We start from the raw sequence: 27,209 nt of genomic DNA on the forward strand, positions 1-27,209 counted from the left end.
AGGTGAAATGATTAAAAATTGGGAAAAAATAATTAAAACAGCTAAATTTTTCCGCGGGTGAAATCCCGGGGGTTGAAAGGGGTGGAAAGTGGTGTTTTGCAATTGTGGCAAAACTATTAATTTTAGACGAAAATGTTAAATATAAAAGTTATAGAGATTAAAAAATGATCTGCACTATTTTCACATAAACTCCAATTTTCCTAGAAAAACCGGAAAAACTGTTTTTTTCGTTTTTTATTCCTATTTTTGCGAAAAAATGTCGTAGGGGTTTGAAATTTGGAGGAAACATAGCTTGTTTTATGATAAAAAAGAAGATAATTTTTGGGCTCATAAAGTTAAACCGTTTCCAAGATCTCACGATTTCTGAAAAAAACCACCTCTTTTTCAAGGGGATGAAAAATCTTTTTTTCATCGTACAGAGGAAGAGGGCGCGGGTAGCAAAATTTTCGTAACGACTTACATTTTAATAATCAAAAATAAAAAACATTATTCTAATAGAAAAATTTTAAGAAAAGCGGCAAAAACGGTGCGAACAGTTTTAATCTTATATCGTTTTTGACAGTAGGTAAATAGCTTTTTTTGCAAATAAATTAACGTATGGGATCCGCGCTAATAAAAAGTTTTTGAAATCTGTCTTCTTTCTCGTCTTTAATGTTGCTAAAATATTTTGTTTTGTTTCCTAGTGCCCAACGGCCTTAATTAATCAATTTTATTATTTCGTTTTTCTGCATTTTTACCGCAATAAAAGCAATTCGAAGTAAAATCGAATTCTTTTGCTTCCTGAACAATTTGTTTTTATTCACTAACTCTTCTCCCTGCCTGTTTTACAGCTGATGGGATTAAGCTGGGCCTGTTGATCGTTAATTTACAGGAATTATGAATAAAATCCTCATAAAGTTTATTCCAGGTTTTAATTCTCAAATCATTTGCTTTGGCCGGTAAAACTAACGTTCTTGTTGCAGATTTTGCAAGTTTATCAACAGGCCCAACGCAATTGCATCAGCATAAAACAGGCAGGATGAAGAGTCAGTGAACAAAAACAAATTGTTAAGGAATCAGGAAGCAAGATAATTCGATTTTATTTCGAATTGCTTTTATTGCGGTAAAAATGCAGAAAAAAGAAATAATAAAGATGTTTTAACTAAAACAGTTGAATATAAGATAACAAAAGAGAATATTTAAGCAAACATTATAGAGAAGCAAGAAGGCAGACTTCAAAAAAATCTTTATTAACATCCAACATATTAATTTATCATGTCAAAAACCGTGTAGGTATATCTTAAAACTGTTTTTGCAGTTTTTAGCGATTTTCTCGAATTTTTGCTATAGGAATAATACCTACTTTTTTTATTTTTGTTTATTAAAATATAAGCCTTCCCAATAATTTTGCTACCTCGCGCACCTATGTACGATGAAAAAAAATAGATTATTCATCCCCTTGAAAAAGAGGTGTTTTTTTCAGAAATCGTGAGATCTTGGAAATGGTTCAACTTTATGGGCCCAAAAATTATCTTCTTTTTTATCATAAAACAAAGTATGTTTCCTCCAAATTTAAAACCCCTACGACATTTTTTCGCGAAAATAGGAAAGGAATAAAAAACCACAAAAAACAGTTTTTCCGATTTTTCTAGGAAAATCGATAGTTATGTGAAAACTGTGCAGATACAAAAGTTGCTCATTTTTTTAATCGCTATAACTTTTATATTTAACATTTTCGCCTAAAATTAATAAATGTACCTACGTATAAACGGTAACTATTTAGCATTCTATGCGATAATTCTCAATTTTTAGACTCTTCAGAGATAGACTTTAGAGATTTACAGTTGCTGAATATTATTAAAGCCCTCTTCCTCTGTGAGGATTTGAATTCATTGAGAACTCGATTGAGAGTGAAAAGTAATCCTACACACTCGAGTTATGGATACATTTCTTGAGTAGGTACTCATTCTCATAACTAGATTTCTTAGGAGAGCACTATTGAATAAGAATCACTCTTTATTCAATGCAGGCACTAATAATCAAATATATGCAGGGCACTATTAATATCAAAATCAGGCCTGTCCTCAACTGTTTTAATTTATCATGAAGACAGTTAAAAATTTAAAAAAATCACCCCAACATACAAAAAATATATATTGCAAAGCCATATTACTTTTTTGCTATGGTTTCTTTATTCTGGCTGTTTATTAACAAATTATTATACAATTATTATCTTTCTTGTGCCTCAAGTATTACTCAAATCGATTCTCTTTGGTACACGAACCAGCAGCGCACAGAAAGGATTGTTTATTCACGACGAACGATTAATAACAACGAGATAGGGTAATTAATGTGGTCTTTAATCAAAGCTCAATAATCTATAATTGGAATATTCTTTCCTAATATAATAATTACTTGTTTGTTAGAACAAATGTGAACAAGAGGAATTAATTGAATAAATTAAGACGGGCTGACAAGTGACTTTAATTAGTCGTTATTTATGGCATTGTTAATTAAACAAGAGTTGTTAAAACACGCCTTAATAATGTATTGGGTGTTTTGAAATTTTGGTATCACACATTTTTTTTTGTAATTAATGAGTTCGATCTATACCTTGTGCTAAAATCCGTACGGAATTGGCGGTAATAATTAACAAAAGAACATAAACAATGTTGTCACGTTTAACAGTTAATAACATTGTCACGGCTGACAGTTGACAAGCACGTGGGATAAGTGTCATGCAAACAACCGGCAGTCGCTCATCACCGCGTCCGAAGGCGCACTGACGTTACTTTCGGTTCGGCGCTTCCAAGACGGCGCGTTTGGATTGGGCAAGGTAAAGCAACAGACCGATGCCGAAAGTGGCTTCTTGAATAGAAGTTTATTCAAGCCAGATAATGCCATTGGCATGCCTCCTACTGTTTTAGTTTTCCCGCCAATGTGCTTTTAAAAAAAGGTCCTTTCATTGAAGCCCGCACTTTGAACTTCAACCCGTATACCCTCAGAACGCTTTCAGTCATAATCAAATGGGATTAGTCAAATTGTGAACATTAATTTTGGCCATCTCAAACACCCAAATCAAATATGCGATCACCTTCCTTGATTACCCCTAGCCTTCTTTCAAAACGGTAGGCGGTAATGTTTACTTGTGCTTCTCAAATGCATGCAGTGCATGCGAGTAGGTAAAAATCTTGCAATCTTCTTCAATTCACTTCATGATCATTCTAATTACCGCAATAAACGTTCATTTAAGAAAATTAAAGCCCTGGCGTTGCATATGTTATTTTTCTTAATAAATGTACAGTAATAAATGTCTCTTAATAAATCAAGTAAGATAATATGCAGCCACCAGGTTCATGAACGCAATTATAAAGGTCCTTTAAGTGATTAACATTTTAGGGTGAAAGTTAAAAGTGTAGATAATTTGGATTTTTGTCGGTGTAGCTGGTTTTTTTTTCATAAATTCTACTTATTACCTAAATGTTCATTCAGTCAATTTTGTTTTTACATTTTCGAGAAGAAGAAGAAGAAAATGCAAAATCATGGTGAATTGGGAGGCACTATCCAAAAAACCGTTCGTGAAGGTTACGTGACGTTAGGTTACAAAACGGTACCTATTAAATGTCGCAGATTCCAACGTTGAATGAGATACTTACTAAGAATGGATAAATTATATTGTTGTTTCAACGTATTTAATATGGCCTCGAATACGACATTACAACGCATCTTTAACATTAAATGTTTTTTGGGCGATCGGTCATTTCTGACTATTTACCATGGGTGTTTCCATGACAGTACGTAGAATTTGCCAGTTGCTATGATTACGACGACGCCAAAATTACTTACCGATCTAAAAACAGAACAGCAAAAATACTTACCGACGCCTTTTTAAAAATCAACAGTCTTACATTACATTTAATCTTTAATTATTATTAGGTACATTAAACGTAAAATTTGTGCCGTTGTTTCCTATAGCAAGACGCTCATAAAGTCATAAAGGAAGTGCAAAGCTAGTAAACTACATCAGACACATGCACATTTTTATGAAATTATTAATTTCAATTTTGACATTTAAACTGGTTGCCTAGTGATGTACACCATACCACTTCGATCAATTCGATTTATTCTGCTCGTTAATTGCTTAGTGCATAGTTATATTGGTTGCATAATTTTAATTTCGATGGCGCAAAAAATGTTATAAGCACGTCGAACGTTAAGAGTCTTCTTTACCCAAGCGCAACTTTTTTACATTATAGTATATAGACGATTATAGTTGCAAGAGACAAGATGATATTTTTGCTTTGTCAACTCCTGTCTTAGTCCTTAACTAGTTCCTGCCGAGACTGAGCAGCGGCGCCACTTGTTACACTGAAATTGTTGATTTACCGCCCGCCAAGATACAGACTTTATTTACAAAAAATATGATTTCATTTTTTGGGGTAATGTTTAGAAGGAACTTATCTAAAAAACTGTCGGTTTACTTTTTCCATAAATCGTCTTGATCGCGAGTAAAAAAATGAAACAGATTAGCGCAATAATCGGCGCAAAACAGGTAATCTTTAAACAATCGATATTCAGTTGCTATACACTTTAAAAAAAAATAGTCCGAACATTTTGTAGATAAAGGCCTAAATTTATAAAATAGTTCCTTGAAAAAATTTTTATTTTAAAAACAACTAGAGTTTTTATGGCGGGCAGACTACGTTTCCTGTCGCTTGTCACTGTACCGGCCGCATCGTCACTTTACCGGCCGCATTTGTGACATTTGTAAATGTCTATAATGACTCCTGTCATCACTGACAGATTGACATTAATCAAAAGTTCTATATAAAAATTGAAATTTTATATTAAAATACGATTTGGGGTAAAATTTAATACAAAACTCGGAAATTAAAGTACTCGGCCCCAAAGGGGCCACGTTGATATTTCTTGGCCAGTAATGTGTCATTTTCCTGACTTTTATCTAAATAACACTTTTATAATTTCTGGATGGTAGAACACAAGAACATAACAAGGTTTCTTTATTAGATCTGAACTTATGAACGAACAAATTATACAATGTTATTATTTGTTTTGACATCACCAATGGATATATTTCTTGCAGACGTCTCAATCGCCCTTTGTGGGGTACCCTCTTCAGGATAAAAGGAGTTCCACTCCCCCCCCCCAACTCGTACTTTGATAAGAGGACAGAAAGAAGGGTAGTAGTTGGTAGAAAACGGTTCCATTCAGGGTAGAACATGTGTTTACCCCTCCCTCCCCTCCTATTTCCTAAAGTTATGCAAGTTTTACTTTCAAAAACAGCATCTCAGGAAATAATTCGTGGGGGGGGGGGGGGGTGGGCTTTTTTTAGCAGCGAAATGTTATGGCCGCCTGGCACACCTCAAAGTATAGGTCTACCTACTGCAAAAAATACAAAGGACTCTAGGACCACTCCCCTATAGAAAGTAGTTCGAAACGGCAAGAAGTTGGGTCCTGGACGACCGGACAAAACTCAAACAATACCACATTTTTTTAATTCTTAAAAAATGCGCTAAAAATGCAAATATGTGCGTGGTCTAAAGGGTTTCAATTTCGTTATACAGGGTGGCAAAGTTTGAATTTTTTTCTCGGATTTTGCGCGTTCTCTCGTATGTTCTGTGATAATTGTTAAAATTGGATCAATTGAAAAATTGGTATCGTTTTTATAGTGAAATGGACTGTAATTCTAATTTTTTTTGCAGCTTACCCTTAGAGAGTTTTCTCCGCACAAAGGCGATAAGGAAAAGGGACAAGATCACGGAATGACGTTAGGGAAATGCAAGATTGATTATCATGAAACTCCCAGTTTCGTTATTCGCTTTTTTTAAATTTCAACTGAGCGAATTTTCATTGCCTTTAACACGTAGCCAGAAAATTTAAAATTGTATACCTAAATAAACGAAAACGACCTTATTTGGCGACGGACTTAAATGCGATGCCGTTATCTACTCGACCCTGGCAGATTAGAATGGGCAAAAATAATGTCATTATAATATTATACCGGGTGATTCATTAGAAGTGATGATCGCTTGAATTTCGCGCGTAAGGTTTTAGTATTTTTTGCATTATTAGATTGACGGTTTGAATTTGGTTAGTAATTTTTTTCTGTCATGACTGTCACTTAAGAAACCAGTGTCGCCGTTAATTGTTGTGTGCTATTTGCGGTTTATTACTTTTTCCATTTTGAACAATTTTTAGAGTTGATGCACTAAAATATGTAAGAAACATGACTGTATGTAGTGTTAGTTTATAATTTGTGGTAAAACAGAAGCAGTATTTGTAGGTTATAAATAAGTGAACGATTTACTGAAAGCACGATGATACACCACTGCAATTAAATAAATGATCATCAGTTAGTACCAACTTCAAAATTTTGTTGATTTGCGGGAAATTCAAATTGTCCTCACTTCTAATGAATCACGTATATGCTTTGAAAACCAAACAGATACATCAATTATTTTTTAGAATCTGTACAATCGTTGAGTGAAGGATTTAACTCAATGCTACAATAAAGTATCAAAATAGTTGGTGGGGGTATACAGGGTGTTACATTTTCGTTGCCACCCTGTATAAAGAAAACGACGCCTTTTAGACGAGGCATATATTTGCATTTTTGTCTTGTTTTGACCAGTAGGTACTATCACCCCCCACATTTATTACCTAACGGCTTGTATAGAGGTTCATATTTAAAACAATTATTGCTAGCAGACCCGGCGAACTTCGTACCGCCTATCAAATCCCGCCAATTCCTATTTTTTGAAAAGCAAAGTTTTCCGAAGAGAACGCGTCTGCTATTTACATAAACAAATGAGTATTAGATGTCTATGGCTATTTACGAATATGACTTCCGTGTATGGATTTTATGCCCTTGGTCGGTCAGTCATTTTTGCACCCCTTCTTGTCTGCGGCGGGTTACGCCGCTTACGCCTAAAGCCGGTCCTGCCTGTTGTACAGCTACCTCGCATTTTACCTGCTTTGTATCCCAAACATAACTTATGCTTTTAACTTGTTTTTGCAATCAGTTATCATGTGGTGATCTTAGTGGTCCTTCATCGAATCGAATACTGCAATCTTAACTTAGGTACCCGTTGATGGTCTGTGACTTACCTAATACTTTTTGGCAACTCAGGAAAAATTACACGCAGCGAGTCATCACTAACTTATCTATCTCGAAATGTTTTGTGCGTAAGAAAACACACAAGACAAATGTAATATATTAGGTAGGTACCATACATACCGTGCGATCAAAAATGAGATACAAGTTACACGAGCGAAATACAATAGGTATGGAAAACAAGATGAATCGATTCAGCACAAGAATACATCAAACAACTGGTAAAATGATAAATTGCATGTACATAAACCCAAACCAGTACATCAAAATGGCATGACTCTATAGGCGCGAAAAGTACGGTTCAACACGCAAGCATATTTATGGTAAAATCGACTATCACAAACGGCTATACCTATAACCACATACTAAACAGAAGAAAAGTTAATTAGAGTCCCCCTTTCTTGTAGGTACCTAATGCTAAGACACAAGAGCAGACCGCACGAGATGAGGAAGCAACATACACATCAACGAATCGAAACTCTATAAAGTCTCGATCAGGAATACGCTTGCTACGTAAGCGTGATGACGATATCTTGTTTTTAATGGCGGTTCCGTAAAAGTTGGATATTATTTTTGTGGTATTTAATGCAAGTTTGGGAATGATTGCAACATTTTATATTTTTTTAAATTCTCTTTGATATTGTGATGATTTAATCTAATATTCTTAATGCATCACGTGTATGTGAAAAAAACGTGGTGTAAATATTACTCAATTTATGCTTTTGTTTTATATATGGTCTTGGCCAAAGTTAAATTTATAAATTTCGATCATTCTTTTAAACGTGGAAATGTTTGAAGTTTGATGTCTGTATGGACTTGTTTGTAAAGTAACTATTTTCGCCTTAAGTCACGGGAATAAAAAAAACTGTAACCACATTAGTTTCGACACCTAATATTGCAAGGACTTGTAATTTTCCATTTTGATATTAACAAAATGAGTAACCTGTTGTACAGCAAGGTACCTTGTTTTCTGTTTGTACCCCAACCAGTTTTTTGTATCGAATTATGACACATGGAGGCTGCAGATGCTGACACTGCTTATCAAGAGTTAGGTACCTTTTTTTTGATAATATTTAATAAACGATGGGGTAAAACAAATCCTTGCAGTTTTGGTCAATACTACTTGGTGTTCTACTGGAATGTTTGGTTTTGCGATGTAAATTTGAAAACAATCTCAATCTTGCCAGTTTCATAGGCCTAGGCCAGCGGATGCAATACTTCCGACATATTAATAGTAAAATCACTAGATATAGAAAGTACCGCAATCATCCGCCATTTTTGGGCAAATTTGCTGCCAACTTAAAAAAATTGACAAATAAAATCTGAATAGCTGTCATTTTTCATAACCTAACTTCATAGTACTGTCATGTTTTATAAAAATATATACAGATATCTCCAAACAGGTGGAACAATCCCTAACATTAAAATTACTAGAATCTGGTAACTTCCGCCATTTTTGGGCAAAAATCCCCACATAGCCACCGTATATACTTAGTAAATTCATAGTATGTGCGCCTTGGAACATCGCATGTGCATTGTAGGTGCAGTATTATAATGGCGCATGTGCAATGCACATCCATAGTACTACACATTTTAGCCACCAAAGTAGGTACTTAGAAGCTACTAAACGTATATACGATTGACGTTCATAGTATATTCTGTGTGATAATTAGCACGTGCTACTAGAATATGCCTGGTATATACTCTGTATTATTACCTACCTACATTATGGGTGGGAATGTAAATAACTAAAGGGTGGTTGTCAAAAAATATATATTGCACAGTAAAATACATTATAAGATATGAGTATCTAATTATATCTATACCGTTGATTGTTATGTTGCTATTATATCTCTGCATTGTTGATTACGTTCGCTTCTTTTTTCTGTAACCAAATAACAAAAATAATTAGCAAAGCACATTTGCAGATCAAAAGTATAACTTTAGGACAATTCATGCATGCATATGTACCTATATATACGTATTAGCGTGCATATATGTTTAACATATACATTCCGATGTATTTATGTAAGATTTTTGTATCATTTATATTATAAAGAGCTTACTTTTAGGCGTTCCGTCGACTTTACTAGATAATACTTTGCTGCCGCAATTATATCAGAAGATGTAGCATTAGATGTCTTCTGATTTTGACGCACAGATTCTGTAAATAACAGTTTTGTTATAAACAACCCCCAATTATTTTTATTAATACTTACCAATAATAAGTTGTGCAGTTCTTTCATATGAATTTAATGCTTTCTTTCCCTTGGCCCCTTTCCAGGAAAAACCTTTAGAAAATTCATCTGAAAATAGTTGTCGCATCACATTTCTTGTGGCATGTTTCACATTTTCACCTCCTTCTAAACCAAGCAATTTTGCCTAAAAGGAAAAAATAAGATTTTTTTAAACTATAAATCATCTTACCGCTGAATCAAACTTCAGCTTCAGGAGCTCTTCAAAATCTACAAGTTGTTGAATTGTTTTTAATGGAAGAAATTCTTTAATATCTTTAAATACGTCTTCGTTAATCACATTATTAGCAGAAAGTAGAATTTGGCGATCCATTCCTTCTTGTAGTTGATCAATTTTCAGCTCCATTCTAACCACACGCCGTTGTAAATCTCTGAGTAAATTGAAAATTTGATTTTCAGTGTCGGTTTCTATTGAGAGATATACAATTAAGACAAAAACTAATCATATTAGCATTAGATTACCATGGCGAAACGTTTTACGTTGCAAATTTCCAGCTGATGATTCAAAATTTGTGGGAGTGTTCATGGAAGCATCTATGAAACATTGCAATAAAACTCAAAATATTGATCAACAAGTTTTTAATTTGCATACATCTTTCTACTGATTGCGTATTTGTGCGATCATCAAGTAATGTACGTCGTTGTGGATGAGGAATTGTATTTCCATCGTAAAGATCTTGACCCGTACATTTTTTTGATTTAAATAAAATAAGAAACAAAATAAAATTTAAAAAACAGGGTTTGATTTGTTTTAATAAAATTAATTATTAGAAGCTTTAATTAAAAATTGTATCACATAAATATGTATTTAATTACAAGCTTACCATACGACGAATTGGTTTGTTTTTGGCCCTTGGCAGACAGAAGCGTTTTTTTGGTCCGTTGAGAATGAACACTGTCATTCACTCTTAACGGCGGAGTTGCTGCCCTAGATGAACCACCATCACTTTGGTAGCTCTCGGAACTAGTTTCAGCTTCAGATGCATAACGTAGTGGAGGTTTACGAACTCGAGTATTTCCCGAGGTATTTCCAATTTCTTCACCATGTGATGAGACATTATCACTATTTGTACCACGTGCAGCACGTCTATCCGCTTGCGCAAAATTATCTGCAATGCCTACATTAATTTTGGAATGTGTATATTTAAATAACTTACCACAACGTGAAAGTATTTTAACTTTATAGCTGGGCCATGTAGATGAAGGTTCTACAGCAGTTTCGATCGCATTTCTAATATTTTTAACATCTTTAGTTGTTGGAAAATAGACTTTGTCGGTGGTGGTGTTGTACCAATTCGATGGAACTGCTTCAATGCTTTTGTCAGTATCAAAAACAACAACCAGCCAACCATAATTTTCCATTTTCCTTTTTTATTTTGGACAAGGAATGTGTGCCAATGGAATTGCAACACAGTAATGCTCTTCTCGGAATATCGCAAGTTTCAAATTTACTGCACTGATTGGGTAGGATACAGCGTTTTCTTCAAGATGTTCACATTTGTAAATATTTAGAAAAGAAGACCTACAGGGATATTTATAAACATCTGATAATATTTCAAACTTTTTTGCAACAAAACAATGTTCGGTTTTACAAAATTCAGTAATTTTAACTATCTCTCCGGAATATAGTAACACGTAACAATCTTTTTGATTTGTTTTTAATGTAAAATTGGAATTCTTAGCTAAACGAGCATTATGTATAATTAATGTTTCACTGTCACTTGTATTTACAGAAACGTTTGGCAAACTGTTTATTTCTGAAATTCTTTTAACTGCTTGTTGTAATGGTCTATCGGCTTTACGGACAATTTTTTTTAAGAACTGCATATGATTTTCGAATTTAAATGCACTAAAGGAATCCAATGCTCCAAAAAATTCTACATCATCTACAATGTGTGTTAGCAAATGTACATTTTGAGAGATAAAGTCGTAACCAAAAATATTTTTTGCCAAAGTAATGAAGCGATTGCTTAAATCTGTGATATAATTAACTACATCAATCTTCCGAATGTTTCTGGTGCTGCATAAAACAGTCACTATGACATGTAATATCATAATCAATTTGGAATACGAACGTTGCAAGTGTTTTCGGACAATTATTGGAGCAGCGTATAAAATAAACAAACGAAATTCAACAGCTTTGAAACGTTTTACTTCATTGAAAACTCTGGCCTTCCTTGCAAATTCCAACGGCAAAGTTTCGTTTATTTTTACAAAAGCAGCAGAAAACATGCTAACTTTTCGGAATGGTAATTTGTGAGGTGGCTTTCCAAAAATGATCCCAAATTTTTTAGATGCCAAAATTCTCTTCACGATTCCTAAACAAATGCAATGCATGTAGTCAATTGGTACATTTCTAATCATATCAAAGTCTGGAATTTCTTCTATTAGGCTGAAACCTATATGATGCTCCTCCTGAGACCGTTTACGAAAGCTCAAATCTGTTCGTTTATTGCAATTCACCTCAGTAAAAGACATAACTCCGTTTATATAATCCCCTTCTTGTAAGCATTTTGAGCAGGAAAAATAACCGTTGTGGCCTTTCGTACGTAAAATAAAAGATTTTGCAGGTAAATCACATATTACAGCGACAATTTTAATAAAACATTCCTGCAATTGCAATGTAAATCCCTTATGTAACAGTTTTGATTCTTCTACAAAATCTGATATGAAAGCATTACTATCACTAGGTTTATCATTACCATGATAAAGTCCAACAATGGCAACAACTCTTTTAAGTGGCTCAAAATTTTCAAATCCGATCAGAATGGGCCAAAATGAGGAATTACTGCTCTTACTTAAAGGAAGTCCATCAAAATTTACTGTTATTTCAAAAATAAACGATTTTCTAATTGATAAATTATTATGTTCAATTAATTGCAGCAAAGTATTTTTGATGCCGAAATAATAAAACTGCCCAGAACCCAGCTTTTTCATTGCTACAGTACGAGGTGTCCTAAGAAGCGAGCGTGCGTCTTTTGGTACAGTTAAATTGTGCTCTCTTTGAAGAACAAGTAATTTGTTCAATGATTTATGCGAGATATTTTCCTCCAATGCCCATTGCCGTAATTTTGATGTGTAATCTAGTTCATTTTCTTGTGGAGTGTTATAATTATAAATTACTGAACTGACAGAACTATCAGAGCTGGAAGAATTCTCTTGCACATGTAAAAGTGACTCTGCAGCTTTATCACTTATTTCTGATTGCCCATCATCATATTCAGTATAACTAGAAGCAGAATATTCAGCAATATCTTCAGTTGCCGTGGTTGAATCACAAAAAAATGAATGACTCTGTGAACGGTTAGTTGCCACTGCATCCACTTCCAAAAGTGCAACAGCATTGTGAAGTTGTTTACGAATCAAATAACTACGCCTCTTTTTTTTTGATCGATCCATACCAAAAACGAACTAAAAGGGAAATGAAAATCACAAACGCTATAGTGTCGCTATTATTGTCAACTTTCGTTATTTTTGAGTATTCATTACATTTAGGTTGGTTTCCGAACAGTATTACTTACTCATAATCATTGCTCAAAACATAATAAGCACAGAATGCGTCATGAGCCGAAAAGATCCAATTGTTGGAAACGAGTACATGTACGTAAAATTGCAGTAAATATTAACTTGTGTCTCGTCTTCTGAGTAACGAATACTTTTACAAAAGAGCAGTCGTTCGATACACCGAGTACGCCAACAGTAACACACACTTAGTTTGTATGACATCATACTGCCCTACATATGCAGTAAATAAAAATATACCTCAAGCAGCAACTTGGAATTGAAATTGAAGAGAATAAAATGTATAAATGGTAGTAAAATTGGCCTAACCTAACTTAATTCGTCAGGATTCACTACAGCAACATAAGGCATCTTTAATGATATGATATTACAAAAGTGAGCTAAGTCGCATATGAAAATTAAACTCACCTTTACAATTAATTCAGATAACACCACACAAAAATTTAAAAGAAATTCAATGTGTGGCGACCATATTTGTTTATTGATGGAGTTGGAGAACGACAACGCGCTTTAGCCGTCGCGGTTTTGACAGGGTGCTTGCAGCGCCACACGTTAATAACATTGCGAAACGATCAACGCGGCAGTTTTAAATATTAATAACGTTTTGTTTTTATTCAAGTTTTTTAATAAGCATGTTTAAACAGTCGCATTAATAAATAAAATAGTACATAATCGTAACAGCGAGTTGCCGAAAATAATTTCTTATGTTGTTTATATGTTTTCTTAATATGCTTTGATGCAAAATTGTAAATGGCAATAATTGAATAACTGATTGCCAAAAAATACAACATTATTAGCGCAAATGGCAAGGATAACTATGTGTTTGAAAACTGTTCAAATTTTGTACATAAAATGAAGCAAAACATTAAAAAATTGTTTTCACTAGTTGATATACTAAGTACCTACAGTGTACATTCGATCCATATCTACAATTCCAGTTCTAATGAGCATGTGCTATGCACATGCACTAAGGAATGTACTTTGCAACTGTATACTATGTACATACTATGAACGTACGGTATATCTCGTATCTACTGCGTATATACACAGCACTTGGTGTGCTATGTGGGTACAGTCACAAATGCGCAGGGAGTATAATTAGACCGAAATACGTGCTTACTACAGCGAGGTGTATTAAACAGTAAGTACATCGCAATCACACGCTTCGTGCTCATCGATAGATTGCAGCGACGTCCCGAGCAACCTTCAGGTTTTTGTTGGCTCAATCCATCTACACTATGGAGGTGCCATCTTCCGAGCCGTACAGTTGATCACCCACCAGTACTTCGACAACTCCACATTAGCGGACAACGTTGGCTTGATCAAGACCGTGGGGAGTATGCTGACCGCCCCCAAAACACGCGTTGTTCCGCTACCGAATGATTTCACCTACCCCGGGGAACCGTGCATATTCTACTCATGGAATATGAGTAATGGATCACCTCCTTTTTCCGCAACTCTACGCTACGTTAATAAAAGTGTAATGTCACTTGCAGACTGTCAAAGCCGTTGGTCGGTTAACATTGTGACGATTCAGAACCTCTGCACTGATTACGCCGCTGGAGGGTGCACCTTGGGCGAAGGGGCGCCATTGGTAAAAAACGGTAGTCTAGTTGGTATGTTCTCTCTTGGAGGTACGTGCGTTGGTGGCAAACCGGATGTTTATGTGGATATCAAAAGTTATGTAATTTGGATTAATTCAGTTGCCACGGATTAAATGTTCGATTTATCTAGTAACTAGTTTTACTCGTGGTATTGGGCAATTAACTTCAACTTTCCCAATAAAAATACAACGTACCACACTCTACTTGCATTAATTCGCTTTGAAGGTTCAGAGAAGTCCTTCTCTCCCACCCAATTTTTCCTAATGTAGTTACTAAGTCCAAAAACCGAAACAGGCCAGACGCAAACCAAGGCTTCGACCACGTTTTTATGGATGTAAGAGTATTGGAGAAAATTTGTCCCTCGTGCAACATAAGAACGATCCTTAGAATCGGCAGCGCTGTGTGTTGTTTTGAATCTGCTTGCACACTCGATCGCTTCTTATCTAAAAGCGCTTCATTCTACCGCATTTTAGTTCCGTTCTTTTTCACTATGATGCGGTACAAGTGGAATCTTTAAAAATCACTGAAATCAGGTAGCCCAATCTTCAAACTGTTTGAAATTATGGATTCTACAGGCCAAAATCTACAAGAAAATGTTTTTTCCCGGTCGATCTCAGACTATTTTTTTTTCCGGCCTAAAAAAAAACAAGTGTATAACCTTCCTTTTTTTTACCAAAAATCGACTACTCCAAAATTTCTCGGGAAAACACTTTTTCATATTAATTTTGGTGCGTAGAATCCAAAACGATTCGTACTTTTTCGATTAGACCTCTCAATCAAAAGTTATGGACAAAAAACCAATTTCGAAAAAGATGTCAAGGGGCTGTAACTTTTGATCTAGTAGCCCAATCTTCAAACTGTTTGAAATTGTGGATTCTACGGGTCAAATTCTATAAGAAAATATTTTTTTCCGGTCGATCTCAGACAATTTTTTTTCCGGCCTCAAAAAAAGCAAGTGTATAACCTTCCTTTTTTACCAAAAATCGACTACTCTAAAATTTCTCGGGAAAACACTTTTTCAAATTAATTTTGGTGCGTAGAATCCAAAACGATTCGTACTTTTTCGATTAGACCTCTCAATCAAAAGTTATGGACAAAAAACCAATTTCGAAAAAGATGTCAAGGGGCTGTAACTTTTGATCTAGTAGCCCAATCTTCAAACTGTTTGAAATTGTGGATTCTACGGGTCAAATTCTATAAGAAAATATTTTTTTCCGGTCGATCTCAGACAATTTTTTTTCCGGCCTCAAAAAAAGCAAGTGTATAACCTTCCTTTTTTACCAAAAATCGACTACTCTAAAATTTCTCGGGAAAACACTTTTTCAAATTAATTTTGGTGCGTAGAATCCAAAACGATTCGTACTTTTTCGATTAGACCTCTCAATCAAAAGTTATGGACAAAAAACCAATTTCGAAAAAAATTTCAAGGGGCTGTAACTTTTGATCTAGTAGCCCAATCTTCAAACTATTCTATAAGAAAATGTTTTTTCCCGGTTGATCTCAGACAATTTTTTTTCGGCCTCAAAAAAAGCTAGTGTATAACCTTCCTTTTTTACCAAAAATCGACTACTCCAAAATTTCTCCGGAAAACACTTTTTCATATTAATTTTGGTGCGTAGAATCCAAAACGATTCGTACTTTTTCGATTGGAACTCTCAATCAAAAATTATGTCTTTAGTATCTTTAGTGTCTTTAAACAAACAACAAGTCAGTACATACATCAAACGAATCGGGTAATTTCCACATATTAAAATAAAATGATCAAAACTTATATGAATGTTATTTCAGGGACAAGACCAAGTAATCAACATCAATAAACTAATTACACCATTACACCAAAAACCTAAACAATTACAAACAACAGCATAACGGTATCATATATGTGATTCTGCATTGCGGTTAAACCAAGTAAATTTCAAAAACAAAGATTCAAACACACAAAATATAAAATGTGGCACACAAATACGATTGAAAGAAATGCAAAGATTACTACCTGCACTAAAAAACATAAAATAACAACAAACATTTATGGAGCGACGCGTTCACGACAACCATTCGAGACTAGATGCCAAACGTAACGTAACCCCCGTTCGTGCTTTTTAGATGGCCACTGCCGGAGACCCTTTCTAGAAAACTCCATGCACTGCTTTCCCACCAGGGACCCTTATCCTCTAGTTCATAGGGTTAGAATCAGAGAACTCTACCCCCTTTCTCTTACTAATTCTATTCCAATGAATTCAAGAATATGTCGGGCTCAGGGGGTTTGGGATCAATTACGCTTCTATGTTGGGTTCTTGATCTCAGGGGTTGTGTTCACCCTCCTCGTATCATTCTTGTTACGCCAATGCGTTGTGTCTACGATCTACGCGTCACAAGAGACACGGCAGTGTCACCTGTGTCCTTGTCCTACAAACAAAAAAACAATGAATAATAATTACTTATTGTTCGAAAGGACAAAGGTAAAAATCCAATCAAGATGTCCCTAATTTAGCGCGCAGTTAACGCCGAATTCGTCCATAATGGCACAACTTTTCAAAGCTGTGATATTGGGGGCACCCGCCTCGGGAAAAGGGACAATAAGCTCACGAATCATAAGCAAATTCAACTTCGAGCACATCTCAGTAGGCGACCGCCTCAGGCTGCAGATTAAAAACAAGACGCGTAACCGAGCCCCACTGGTGCATTCACCGTAGGCTAATAATCGGCTTTTAGCACTGGGAACCGAAGCGAAACAGTACATCGATCGCGGCACTCTCGTACCGGACACGTTAATGACCAAATTCGTCGCGGGCGAACTCGCAGTAGTGAACAAGAGTTGGTTACTCGACGGTACGCTTTCGCGGTCTCCTCGTGAAGGTATAAAACGGGCTGATTTCAGGGTTCCCGCGGACTTTAGCACAAGCCCACTCGCTGTGGGACCTGCACAAGCTCGACATCGTAATAAACTTGGACGTTCCCTTCGACGTAATCGTCGATCGCGCCAAAGGCCGATGGATCCACTTGGCCAGCGGGCGCGTTTACAATTCGGACTTTAACGCGCCGAAAGTTTTCGTACGTAGCCCCCAGCCGTCCCCGGTCCGTGAACTCGAATTAATTGTAGGGTAAGGACGACGTGACCGGCGAGGCGCTGGTGCAGCGCGAGGACGACCGACCGGATGTCGTACGCAGACGACTAGACGTTTACCGTGAGGTAACGCGGCCCGTAATCGAATTTTATCAAAAGGTGGACATCGTGCAGAACTTCGAGGGGCGCACTTCGGACGAGATTTGGCCCAAAGTTGTCGACTGTCTCAACGCGTACGTGACCGACAAGAAAATTGCCGCTGGGAATGTATAACCTCAAAGTTATTTTTGATAATGCGATTTTTAGACGAATTGTATTTTATATAAGTTTTAATTGTATTTTATGTTAAAATGCATTTTTAATTTTTTTACTTATGAGGGAAACATTTAAAGGTACTTACCTGCTACTCGCTTTCTTAGCGTTGTCCTACGCGGAATCGACCATTGTCGCTGAGATTGGAAGCTAAAGGTTATCTTTAAATGTGACCCCTATAAATAAAAAGGTTTATCGGTGATAAATCTTTTATTATTCTCAGAGGTAGTCTCTTATTACTGTACCCTCCAGTTTTAGTCAAAATTCCATTAGAATTTCAATGTCTTTGAAGATGTACCTAGAATCCCCTTAGAAGCATTCTTCTGTATTCCTTGACTTACGCTGACACTAGATCCAGACGAGTTTCTTCTTCCCCCTGATACCTCCTGTAAAATGTCTTGGAGCCCGCCCATACTGTGGAGGTGTCAAAAGATTCCTACTATAAACAGGTCTGTAGCTCTTGGAGGACATCTTTAGCAAAGCCTTTGCCTCTCTAACCAGAGATGCTCCTCTGGCTTCCCTTTCAGACCCTTATAGGTAGGTGTACCTACATGTCCACGTCTTGGTTGGAGTCCTAGAAAAGGCATCTATTGACTTTCTCTGGTTGTATTCTATGTATCTATTCACAGACGACTAGGCAGCACACCAACGGTCCATTCCTACCCCCTTTCTTTCACAACCTGTAGCTGTTCCAGAGCCTGGTTCCTCTCAATAAAGGATAGGACTCTGTTTAGCTTAAGTTGCTTCACCGTCCCCGGTTCCAGATACCTGTCGCCAAGTAGCCGAGAGGTGTCTCTCTCATTTGAGCTATGACACCTGATTCCGTGATTGTTTTCGACATTCAACTGTAGGCTCGAAACCCTGAAACTAGGGGCGAGTTATCTATCTATTGGGGGCAAGATCATGCTATAATCAAAACTCTTCGGTTTAAAATCTATGTGCGATAAATGAGTTGCGATTCGCCAATTTCCACATATCTTGCCGTTAGTTGAATTTGCCTACAAGGCCATGTAATTTTCCATCTTGATGCTCCTAGCAAATGGACTTTATTGCACCAAATATGAGTGATCACATCTTATACCATTCACCCTTTCTCAGAATTTAGGTACCTGATACCCACTGTTTTTAACCTTGGGTGTAACCAACTTGGTGTATTTGTATATGCATTTATTACTACGTCCGTGAAGTTAGCACGGTCATTAAAAGCACACACAACGACGGTACATAATCACATCGTTAGTGCTTCTTAGTGCTTTATAACTTGCATCAGCACGACCGAACGTTTCCGAGAAATCGACCTCCCCTCCCTTATTGTGTACCTACCTATAGTGTTGACTTCCTACCCTCGTTGAAAGCACTAACGACCGGACAAGTACTAATCGTTATAGTGCCTCTTAGTGCTTCATAACTTGCATCATTTCCGAGAAATCGACCTCCCCTCCATTGTGTACCTAGTGCTGACTTTCTACTCTCGTTGAAAGCACTAAAACGACCGGGAATACCTAAATTAGTTAATGCTTTCAACGAGTGCAACACTGTCAGCACTCAGAGGCACTAACGAAGCACTAAAGATTATGTACTTGTCCGGTCGTTAGTTCTTGCAACGAGGGTAGGAAGTCAGCACTACACAAGGGGGGGGGGCGATTTCTCAAAATCGGTCGGTCGTGCTGATGCTAGATATAAAGCACTAAGAGGCACTAACGAAGCACTAAAGATGTGATCAAATACCTACCGTCGTTAGTGCTTTTAATGACCGTGCTAATTTCACAGACTTGCATTTACTATCTTTGTTAACCACTGCTTAATCTTGATAATTTTACAAATTATTTTGTTAACTAACTTTTGGACTGTATTAATCCAACTGCAAGGTTTTTCTCCGTCGTACTCTTTTTACCCTTGGCAGTTACTTTTGCGAGAGTACCTACGACACTTTTAGGATTTACTTGTTTTGCTTACATTAATATAACTACATTTCACAATCTTAACAATAACGATCACTATTAAACAAACTTTTCACAATTTCAGTGTTTTATTTTACGTTTCTTCTCTACTGTACTTCAGGTCAAAGCGTTGTTTACAACTAACGTAAGGGGGCCCTGCTTTAGGTGTTTGATCACGTGCCATTTTTCAAATTTAAACGGGATCTTGTTTAATTTTGGAGGGAATCATCATTCGCGTGGCCATTTTTAAACGTTGCCGTATATGGAAGCCTTCCGAGCATCTGATGATTCCACAGCCAAGTGTAAAAGGCTCTATAGTAGTCCCAGTCTACTCCCAGACAGGCTAGTCTCCTTTTCTATTTCCATATTTTGACTGTTTAACACACCTACATACATATATCCTCTTTTCTCCTACTTACCTACCTCCTTTCTCCTGTCCGTTGCCACCCACTTCTTCCACATTTCGCGCTTATTGTTGTTCTTTTCTTTTGTTCATCCGCATGCCTCTCCTTGTTTAGGATAATGCCGCGCTAGTAGAATTTGCCCTTTCCTCCCTGCTTGCCACCATTACCATCTCCCCTTTATAGCATCTCTCTTGCTCCTCCCCATACCTTTATTTTCTTTTTCATATCCATCATCGTCACATTCTTCTATCCAAAGTTTGCTCTTTAACGCATTTTTGAAGAATTAAAAAAAATGTGCTATTGTTTGCGTTTTGTCGGTCCGTCTGTCCGTCCGTCCGTCTGGAACCACTTCTGCCTTTTCGAACTACTGGTTCCTGGAATTTTTTGCAGTAGGTAGCCTATACCTTGAAGGTGTTCCAGACGGCCATCAAATTTCGCTGTCTAAAAGCCCCCCCCCCCTCCCCCCACGAATTATTTCCTGAGATGCTGTTTTTGAAAATAAAACGTAACTTTTCCATACGACAACGAATTGGTCTCAGATCTTGCATACGCATGTCTTTTATGGTGCCAAGTTAAACTTTAGAAAATGAGGGGGGGGGGAGGGGTTAACACATGTTCTACTCTTATGATAGGTTTCATACAAATAAATTGGTTTGTACAAACTATAACTTTCCCTTGCGACTCTTTTTCCAGATCAGTGAGCGACGGGGCCTGAGGGGGGGGGGGATTAATTTTATCTCTCATTCTATTCTAATTAAAGGTCTCAACGAAAGGGTCCGTTTACCAACTACTGCCCTTCTTTCTGTCCTCTTACCAAAGTATGAGGCGGTGGGGAAGGGGGGGAGGGGAGTGGAGCTAGTTTTATCCTTCATGATACTCTAATGAAAGGTCTCAACGAAAGGAATTAATTTCTACCAACCATAGCCCTCCTCCTCGACCTCTTATCGTGATCGGGTATATTCCCTTATACCTCAAGAACGGATTGTCGGAAGAGGGTACTCACAAACGGCAATTGAGACGTCTGAAAGAAATATATCCATTGGTGATGTCAAAACAAAAGCTGGTTTCGGTTAAAAAATGTGCTTTATCTGCATAAGAGTTGTGCACAATTCATATTTGTTTTTACTTCTCCGCACCTTCTGCAATACCTCCTTATTCTTTTTTCCACAAAATCCCTTTCAACTCGGTAGTCCCTTTTTCTCTTCCTTGCCATGGTTACTACTTCTTCTCAGTAATCTCTTTCTCTCGTCTCTTTTTCTTCTTTTCTTATTTTTATCGTCTTTTTCACTTCTTATCCGACCACCTCCTTATCGACTTTATTGTTGTAGTCTGGTTCTTCTCCTGGTTCTACTCGTTGCTTTCCCTTTCCTTTCGGTTTTCGGTTGGTTAAATATCTTCCTTGTATTCTATTTCTTCTTTTTGTCCTTTTTTCTGGCCCTCAAGTTCTTTATTCCCCGCTTGGTTTTTTCGACTTCTTATATTAATATTGTGATTAGTGCTTGTAGTAGCGCAAAGCTCAGTTTTCAGACTTCTCCATAACCTTCAAGGTCTTCAGGCAACCACTCCACGACTTCCGGTTACCTTTTGTTGTCCAGACCGACGCAAACGGCGGCGGTATAGCTTCATTTCTGTACCGAACCCAAAATCTGGATCGAGTCAAAAACGACCGGAGTAAGCTCAACTGTTTGGCTCTCCTCCTCCAGGAGTGCCCTGGCAAGCACAACCAACTGGCGGATCATCTTTCCTGGAATCCTGACGACCTGCAATTGGTCAACGCAGCTCGTCCAGTTCAACACCATGGCGCGACCAAGAAAAATGGGGTTTCATTTTTATATAATAGAGATAATAATGCTCCCAGAATGGAACCTTGCGGTACGCCTCTTTGAAGTTATTTGAATACTGTTATGTGATGGGTCTCGAAACCGTACTTTGTATGCAAATATTATTTCAATGAGCCAGGTCTGGTCTGGTGTGAATGCTGAGCGCGGTTACGTAACCGTCTTCACTTCCGTGAAAGATGGTAGCGCAATATCAATGTACCGAGTGACGCAATAAGACTGTTCCTCGGCCATATATCGAGAATCGTTCGTCATATGACTTAGGGGTAAAAATAATTATTGGATAAATCGGTCATGAAGAATCGCTGGAAAAGATTTTCAAGTTTTAAAAATGACCAACAGAGGGCGTAACTGCCATCTTAAATTTTAAAATTGCATTTTCTTTAAATTTCGCATAAACTAAAAAATTTTGTTTACATTTTTAAAGAGAATCAGTTTATCTGTCATTTTCGTAAAAACAAAAACTCAGTTATTTCAAAAACAAAGATGGCGTGGGGCGTTCAATTGTTTTTGCAATAACCTGCTTTAACTTCTTAACGGTTTGATCGATTTTAACAAATTTTGTATGGTTGAAAAGAGCATTCCTTGGACAATGAGAATCAACCAAAATATAGTTAATTTAGTTGAATCCTTCTCCGCCAGGGGGCCAGTTTTGACTCTATGACTCACAATCATAAAAAAAAACAAAAAATCAAATGGAATGATATGGCTTTTTCTTTATGAAAAAGTAGGCAAATAACATCCAAAGAGGCCAGTGAAATCGTTTTTCAAAATCTCGTTCCTAACCTCAAATATTGGGAAAATGAGAATAATTGATCCTTATTGCCCAAGGAATGCTCTTTTCAACGATACAATGTTACAATCGGTCAAACGGTTAAGAAGTTAAAGCAGGTTATTGCAAAAACAATTGAACGCTCCACGGCATCTTTGTTTTTGAAATAACTGAGTTTTTGTTTTTACGAAAATGATAGATAAACTGGTTCTCTTTAAAAATGTGAAAAAAGAATGTTTAGTTTATTATGCGAAATTTAAAGAAAATGCAATTTTAAAATTTAAGATGGCAGTTACGCCCTCTGGTGGTCATTTTTAGAACTTGAAAATATTTTCCAGCGATTCTTCATAACCGATTTACCCAATAATTTTTTCATACGACGAACGGTTCCCGAGATATGACCGAAGAACGGTCTTATTGAGTCACCCGGTAAAGTTACGGCAGAGGCAGAGAACAAGTTGAAACTATTACATTCTAACTATAAAATGCAAATTGGACAAGAAGTAGCCCTTTTCCCTTTCTTGTAATGAATGAAGACCCTAGAGCTACTCTCGTCGTTGGGAGAGCGACTCTTGTTTGTATTTCGAATTTGAAGAATAGGCACACTTTGGAACTTTATTTGACAATACATTGTGTCGATCACGCTCTGAGATGCATGAAAAATTAATTTTTCTACGGGTGCCGACGTAAATTTAGTTCGAATTCGGACCAATTACTCAACGTAGGGCAAGACCTCAACGGGTTCTTCTGGTTTCTCTTCATGATTCGACTTTTTAATGGCTCGCAAAGTGAAGTAATAGAACACCTCCACGAAGCTTAAAAGACTGGCGCCGACGAATAATCCGACACTGCCCCCCATCGATACTGCAACGAGAAAATCGTGGCACGCGTAGGTGTTGATGGGGCACTTACCGACCAAGTCCAGCTTTCCCCTAACCACGGTCCTTTTAAATCGTTCGCTCGGCAAACGTTCCAGGTGGATTTCGACCGACGCCCAATCGTGGTGGGTTCTACAAGCGCAGAGTGAGCAACCTCGAAGGTTTCAACGGGGGAGGTCTCACCCAACTTTGTCGTCTCGTATCACCGTCATCTCCATATCGGTACAGCTCGGGATGCACGGACAGACTAGGCCGGGCCTGTTCGCCCAGTGCGCCCTCAGCACGGCCAGATCGTTGTAGTGCTGGTTTAGGCACTCCAATCCGCGTATATCGCACTGCTTGCTGATATCTGAAAGTACGCGAGCTGGAAGAGAGGAAGTTGGGCGAGAAATTTAGACCTGTATTGGGCATGTAGTGATGGGTGCAGTTGCACTTTGCCAACTGGGCGTCCTTGCGGCACTCCACGTTGCACGCGCTGTAACTGTAGTACTTGTAGGTGGCCAGGTCCGACTCCTCCGGAAACCGACAGTTCCGCTGTTCCACGCTGACGTCCCGAACCTGAAACGGCAAATTGTCAAAGGTTACCTAAGAACGCCAAGGCGCACCTCCAGCTGGTTCACGATCTCCTCCAGCACGATGGACCGCTTGAAGCGTATGTGGGGCGCGACCTGGATGACGTCAGACTTGGGAGTGGTGAGGCACGGCACGTCCTGGTGACTCAGAAGGTACACCTGGACATAGAGCTTCAGATTTTGGCCTTGACGAGCTGACGTACTTACGTCGGTAATTCCAGACAGCTGCAAGTGAAAGGTTCCGGGCCCCGTGCGTCTGTTGGATATCATCTTAATACGCGGCTTCTTCTCCCTGAAAGTCTCAGATCAGTGCAAGTAGTAAAAGGACACCTTACCTTATCCCCACCCCTCTTCTGCGACGTCAATTCCAGAGGTGGGGATAAGGCCACACTCACTTTGCTTGCAGAGAGTTGATGGCGTAGCACGTTCCCAATTCCGTCTCAATCTTGCTGAAGTACTTGCAGCAGTCGAATTCCTCCTGATTCCACTTGCATTTGCGGAACAGGGTCGAGCAAGGCTGCCGAACCAAGGTTTCGTAGAAGCTGTAGTTGTACCTAAAGCAATCGGGATGGGGAGTATCGCTGCAGAGCTGCAGAACGTAGTGGGCCAAGCCGCGGAAGAAGACCAGTTCGGCTATCATTTCATCCAGGTTGTAGTCGTGCGGACTCCCGAAGAGCCTGTTACGGGTCGTTTAGCTTCAACGTCGCGCGCTCGAGGATACTCACGCGTCACTGGCCACGGCGATGTTGTCCTGCGCGTCCGTTTCGCAAACGGCGACCGTGGGGAAGTGCGTGTCCCAGTCCAGGTAGTTCGTCTCGACGACGAAGCTGACCGCGTTGTTGTGAAAGTCGTACCAGGCGGCCCGCATTAGCATCGCCGAAGAGAACCAGCTGACGACGCAGCACGTCAGCCAGAACAACCGCTCAGTCCAGTGGCGATCCTGCTCGGCCAAGTAGCGAATCCCATGAAACGAGCTGTTACGCAAATATTCTCGAATCGTCGTCTGCATCTTGTCGAATGAAGGTGACGATAAAGTTTTTCCAATAAAATCGTTGACTGTTTCAAAGGGCCGATGAATATTTAATGAGCGCCTTTCACGGCTAACAATCGCTTCGTGCGTGACTACAATTATCTCACCATTCGTATTGTGCATGACACTATTCTCTAATAATCCATAGAAAACTAGGAACTTAAAAATTAACGCAATTGTATCGTTATTACCTCCACTAACTTTATCAGTGTACCTTTCTTCTGTCACACCAAAGCTAGTAGTTACTAGCTCACTTTATTTTATCTACACAATTATGGAAATGTTTAGAGTCATGAAGCTTAATTCAAATTCTCGAAGAAATAACTCGAGACTTCGGCTCGCTCGGCAATGATTGTGCTCAAGCTTATTTATTTCATTTGATGAATTTCATGGCAAAAGATGTCGTTACCGAGCCAGCCGAAGGCGAGTTAATCCATTTTTCGACAAAGGCACACCTTGACATCAGGGAAGCTGACGCCTCATAAATCCAGTAAGGAACCCTTTTCAATCAGGGAAATTCATCCATTTCCCATTTTTGTAACTTCATATAATACGCATACGAACCTTGACCTAGAGAGGGGTCTCTGGCCCCAGATCATTCCTTTAAGAATTTTCTGATTTCATTAAAAAAAATTTAATGCAATTTCTTAAAAAGCCGATCATTACTGGAACTGGAACAAAGAAATGCAATACCTTAATTTTAGCGTTTTCTAGAGTCAATGCTAAAAAACCATTATGCCGGTCACTCTGTAATTGGGCGTAAGCCCGTTGAGGGCCTAGAACAAGAGGGACAATAAATAAAAATACATAAATAAAAAAATTAAAAAAAATAAGTTGGTACGGACCTTCTCGAAGTGATGGTGCCTCAAAGCTAAACGAAAATTGGATTTCCTGACGTTTTCTGGATACCATTTACGACCAATTATGGATTCTACAGGGCAAAATTTATAAGAAAAAGTTTTTTCCCGATCGATCCCAGATAATTTTTTTTTTCAGGCCTCAAAAAAAGGCAGTGTATAACCTTGCTTTTTTGCTAAAAATCGACTGCACCAAAATTTCTCGGGAACACACTTTCTCTTACTAATTTTGATGCGTAGAATCCAAAACGATTCGTACTTTTTCGATTAGACGTCTCAATCAAAAGTTATGGGCAAAGACCAATTTCGACAAAAAATTCAAAGGGCTGTAACGTTTGAACTAGTAGCCCAATCTTGGAACCGTTTGAAATTATGGATTCTACAGGGCAAAATTTATAAGAAAAAGTTTTTTCCCGGTCGATCTCAGACAATCTTTTTTTCCGGCCTCAAAAAAAGGCAGTGTATAACCTTGCTTTTTTGCCAAAAATCGACTGCACCAAAATTTCTCGGGGAAAACACTTTTTCTTATTAATTTTGGTGCGTAGAATCCAAAACTATTCGTACTTTTTCGCTTAGATCTCTCAATCGAAAGTTATGGACTAGAAACCAATTTCGACAAAAAATTCAAAGGGCTGTAACTTTTGATCTAGTAGTCCAATCTTGGAACTGTTTGAAATTATGGATTCTACAGGGCAAAATCTATAAGAAAGAGTTTTTTCTCGGTCGATCTCAGACAATTTTTTTCTCTGGTCTCAAAAAAAGGCAGTGTATAACCTTCCTTTTTTTGCCAAAAATCGACTGCACCAAAATTTCTCGGGAAAACACTTTTTCTTATTAATTTTGGTGCGTAGAATCCAAAACTATTCGTACTTTTTCGATTAGATCTCTCAATCAAAAGTTATGGACTAGAAACCAATTTCGAAAAAAAATTCAAAGGGCTGTAACTTTTGAACTAGTAGTCCAATCTTGGAACTGTTTGAAATTATGGATTCTACAGGGCAAAATCTATAAGAAAAAGTTTTTTCCCGGTCGATCTCAGACAATTTT

At 37.8% G+C, this 27,209-nt stretch overlaps 4 protein-coding genes and 1 long non-coding RNA gene across 12 annotated transcripts; 2 read left to right on the forward strand and 3 right to left on the reverse strand.

Annotated features, from left to right (window-relative positions):
- Positions 1-8,870: 8,870 nt before the first annotated feature.
- LOC116161440 lies at positions 8,871-13,674 on the reverse strand. Of its 6 annotated transcripts, none has more exons than XM_031474783.1 (9): positions 13,300-13,414; positions 10,527-10,891; positions 10,194-10,478; positions 9,962-10,045; positions 9,832-9,903; positions 9,542-9,777; positions 9,334-9,496; positions 9,181-9,278; positions 8,871-8,999 (listed from the first exon to the last, which is right to left on the reverse strand). In XM_031474783.1, the coding sequence occupies exons 2-9, from the start codon at positions 10,729-10,731 to the stop codon at positions 8,961-8,963; spliced, it is 1,182 nt and encodes a 393-aa protein (XP_031330643.1). In that variant the 5' UTR covers positions 10,732-10,891; positions 13,300-13,414; the 3' UTR covers positions 8,871-8,960. The 6 variants fall into 6 exon arrangements, with proteins under 6 accessions (XP_031330643.1, XP_031330644.1, XP_031330645.1 ...); XM_031474784.1 differs by having other exon boundaries at positions 10,527-10,850; positions 13,300-13,412; XM_031474785.1 differs by lacking the exon at positions 9,962-10,045 and having other exon boundaries at positions 10,527-13,397.
- Positions 13,675-13,859: 185 nt separating this feature from the next.
- LOC116161441 (chymotrypsin-2-like) lies at positions 13,860-14,693 on the forward strand. Its single transcript, XM_031474786.1, has 2 exons — positions 13,860-14,032; positions 14,080-14,693. The coding sequence occupies exons 1-2, from the start codon at positions 13,866-13,868 to the stop codon at positions 14,606-14,608; spliced, it is 696 nt and encodes a 231-aa protein (XP_031330646.1). The 5' UTR covers positions 13,860-13,865; the 3' UTR covers positions 14,609-14,693.
- Positions 14,694-16,501: 1,808 nt separating this feature from the next.
- Positions 16,502-18,576, reverse strand: LOC116162177. 3 transcript variants are annotated; one of them, XR_004143510.1, is made up of 4 exons: positions 18,499-18,576; positions 18,213-18,445; positions 17,960-18,169; positions 16,502-16,901 (listed from the first exon to the last, which is right to left on the reverse strand). It is a non-coding gene; the product is annotated as an uncharacterized LOC116162177 (long non-coding RNA). The 3 variants fall into 3 exon arrangements; XR_004143508.1 differs by having other exon boundaries at positions 17,960-18,445; XR_004143509.1 differs by having other exon boundaries at positions 17,960-18,445; positions 18,503-18,560.
- LOC116162176 (GTP:AMP phosphotransferase AK3, mitochondrial-like) lies at positions 16,926-18,093 on the forward strand. The gene is made up of 4 exons (XM_031475723.1): positions 16,926-17,156; positions 17,208-17,324; positions 17,374-17,546; positions 17,596-18,093. The coding sequence occupies exons 1-4, from the start codon at positions 17,015-17,017 to the stop codon at positions 17,830-17,832; spliced, it is 669 nt and encodes a 222-aa protein (XP_031331583.1). The 5' UTR covers positions 16,926-17,014; the 3' UTR covers positions 17,833-18,093.
- Positions 18,577-23,510: 4,934 nt separating the features above from the next.
- On the reverse strand, positions 23,511-25,284 carry LOC116161444 (sodium channel protein Nach). Its single transcript, XM_031474789.1, has 8 exons — positions 25,001-25,284; positions 24,671-24,952; positions 24,483-24,567; positions 24,309-24,434; positions 24,102-24,261; positions 23,887-24,052; positions 23,738-23,835; positions 23,511-23,689 (listed from the first exon to the last, which is right to left on the reverse strand). Exons 1-8 carry the CDS (start codon positions 25,282-25,284, stop codon positions 23,538-23,540), a joined length of 1,353 nt encoding a protein of 450 aa, XP_031330649.1. The 3' UTR covers positions 23,511-23,537.
- Positions 25,285-27,209: the final 1,925 nt, after the last annotated feature.

The sequence above is a fragment of the Photinus pyralis genome, unplaced genomic scaffold (genome assembly GCF_008802855.1).
Source record: "Photinus pyralis isolate 1611_PpyrPB1 unplaced genomic scaffold, Ppyr1.3 Ppyr1.4_LG10, whole genome shotgun sequence".
In the NCBI taxonomy this organism is placed as follows: Eukaryota; Metazoa; Arthropoda; class Insecta; order Coleoptera; family Lampyridae; genus Photinus; species Photinus pyralis.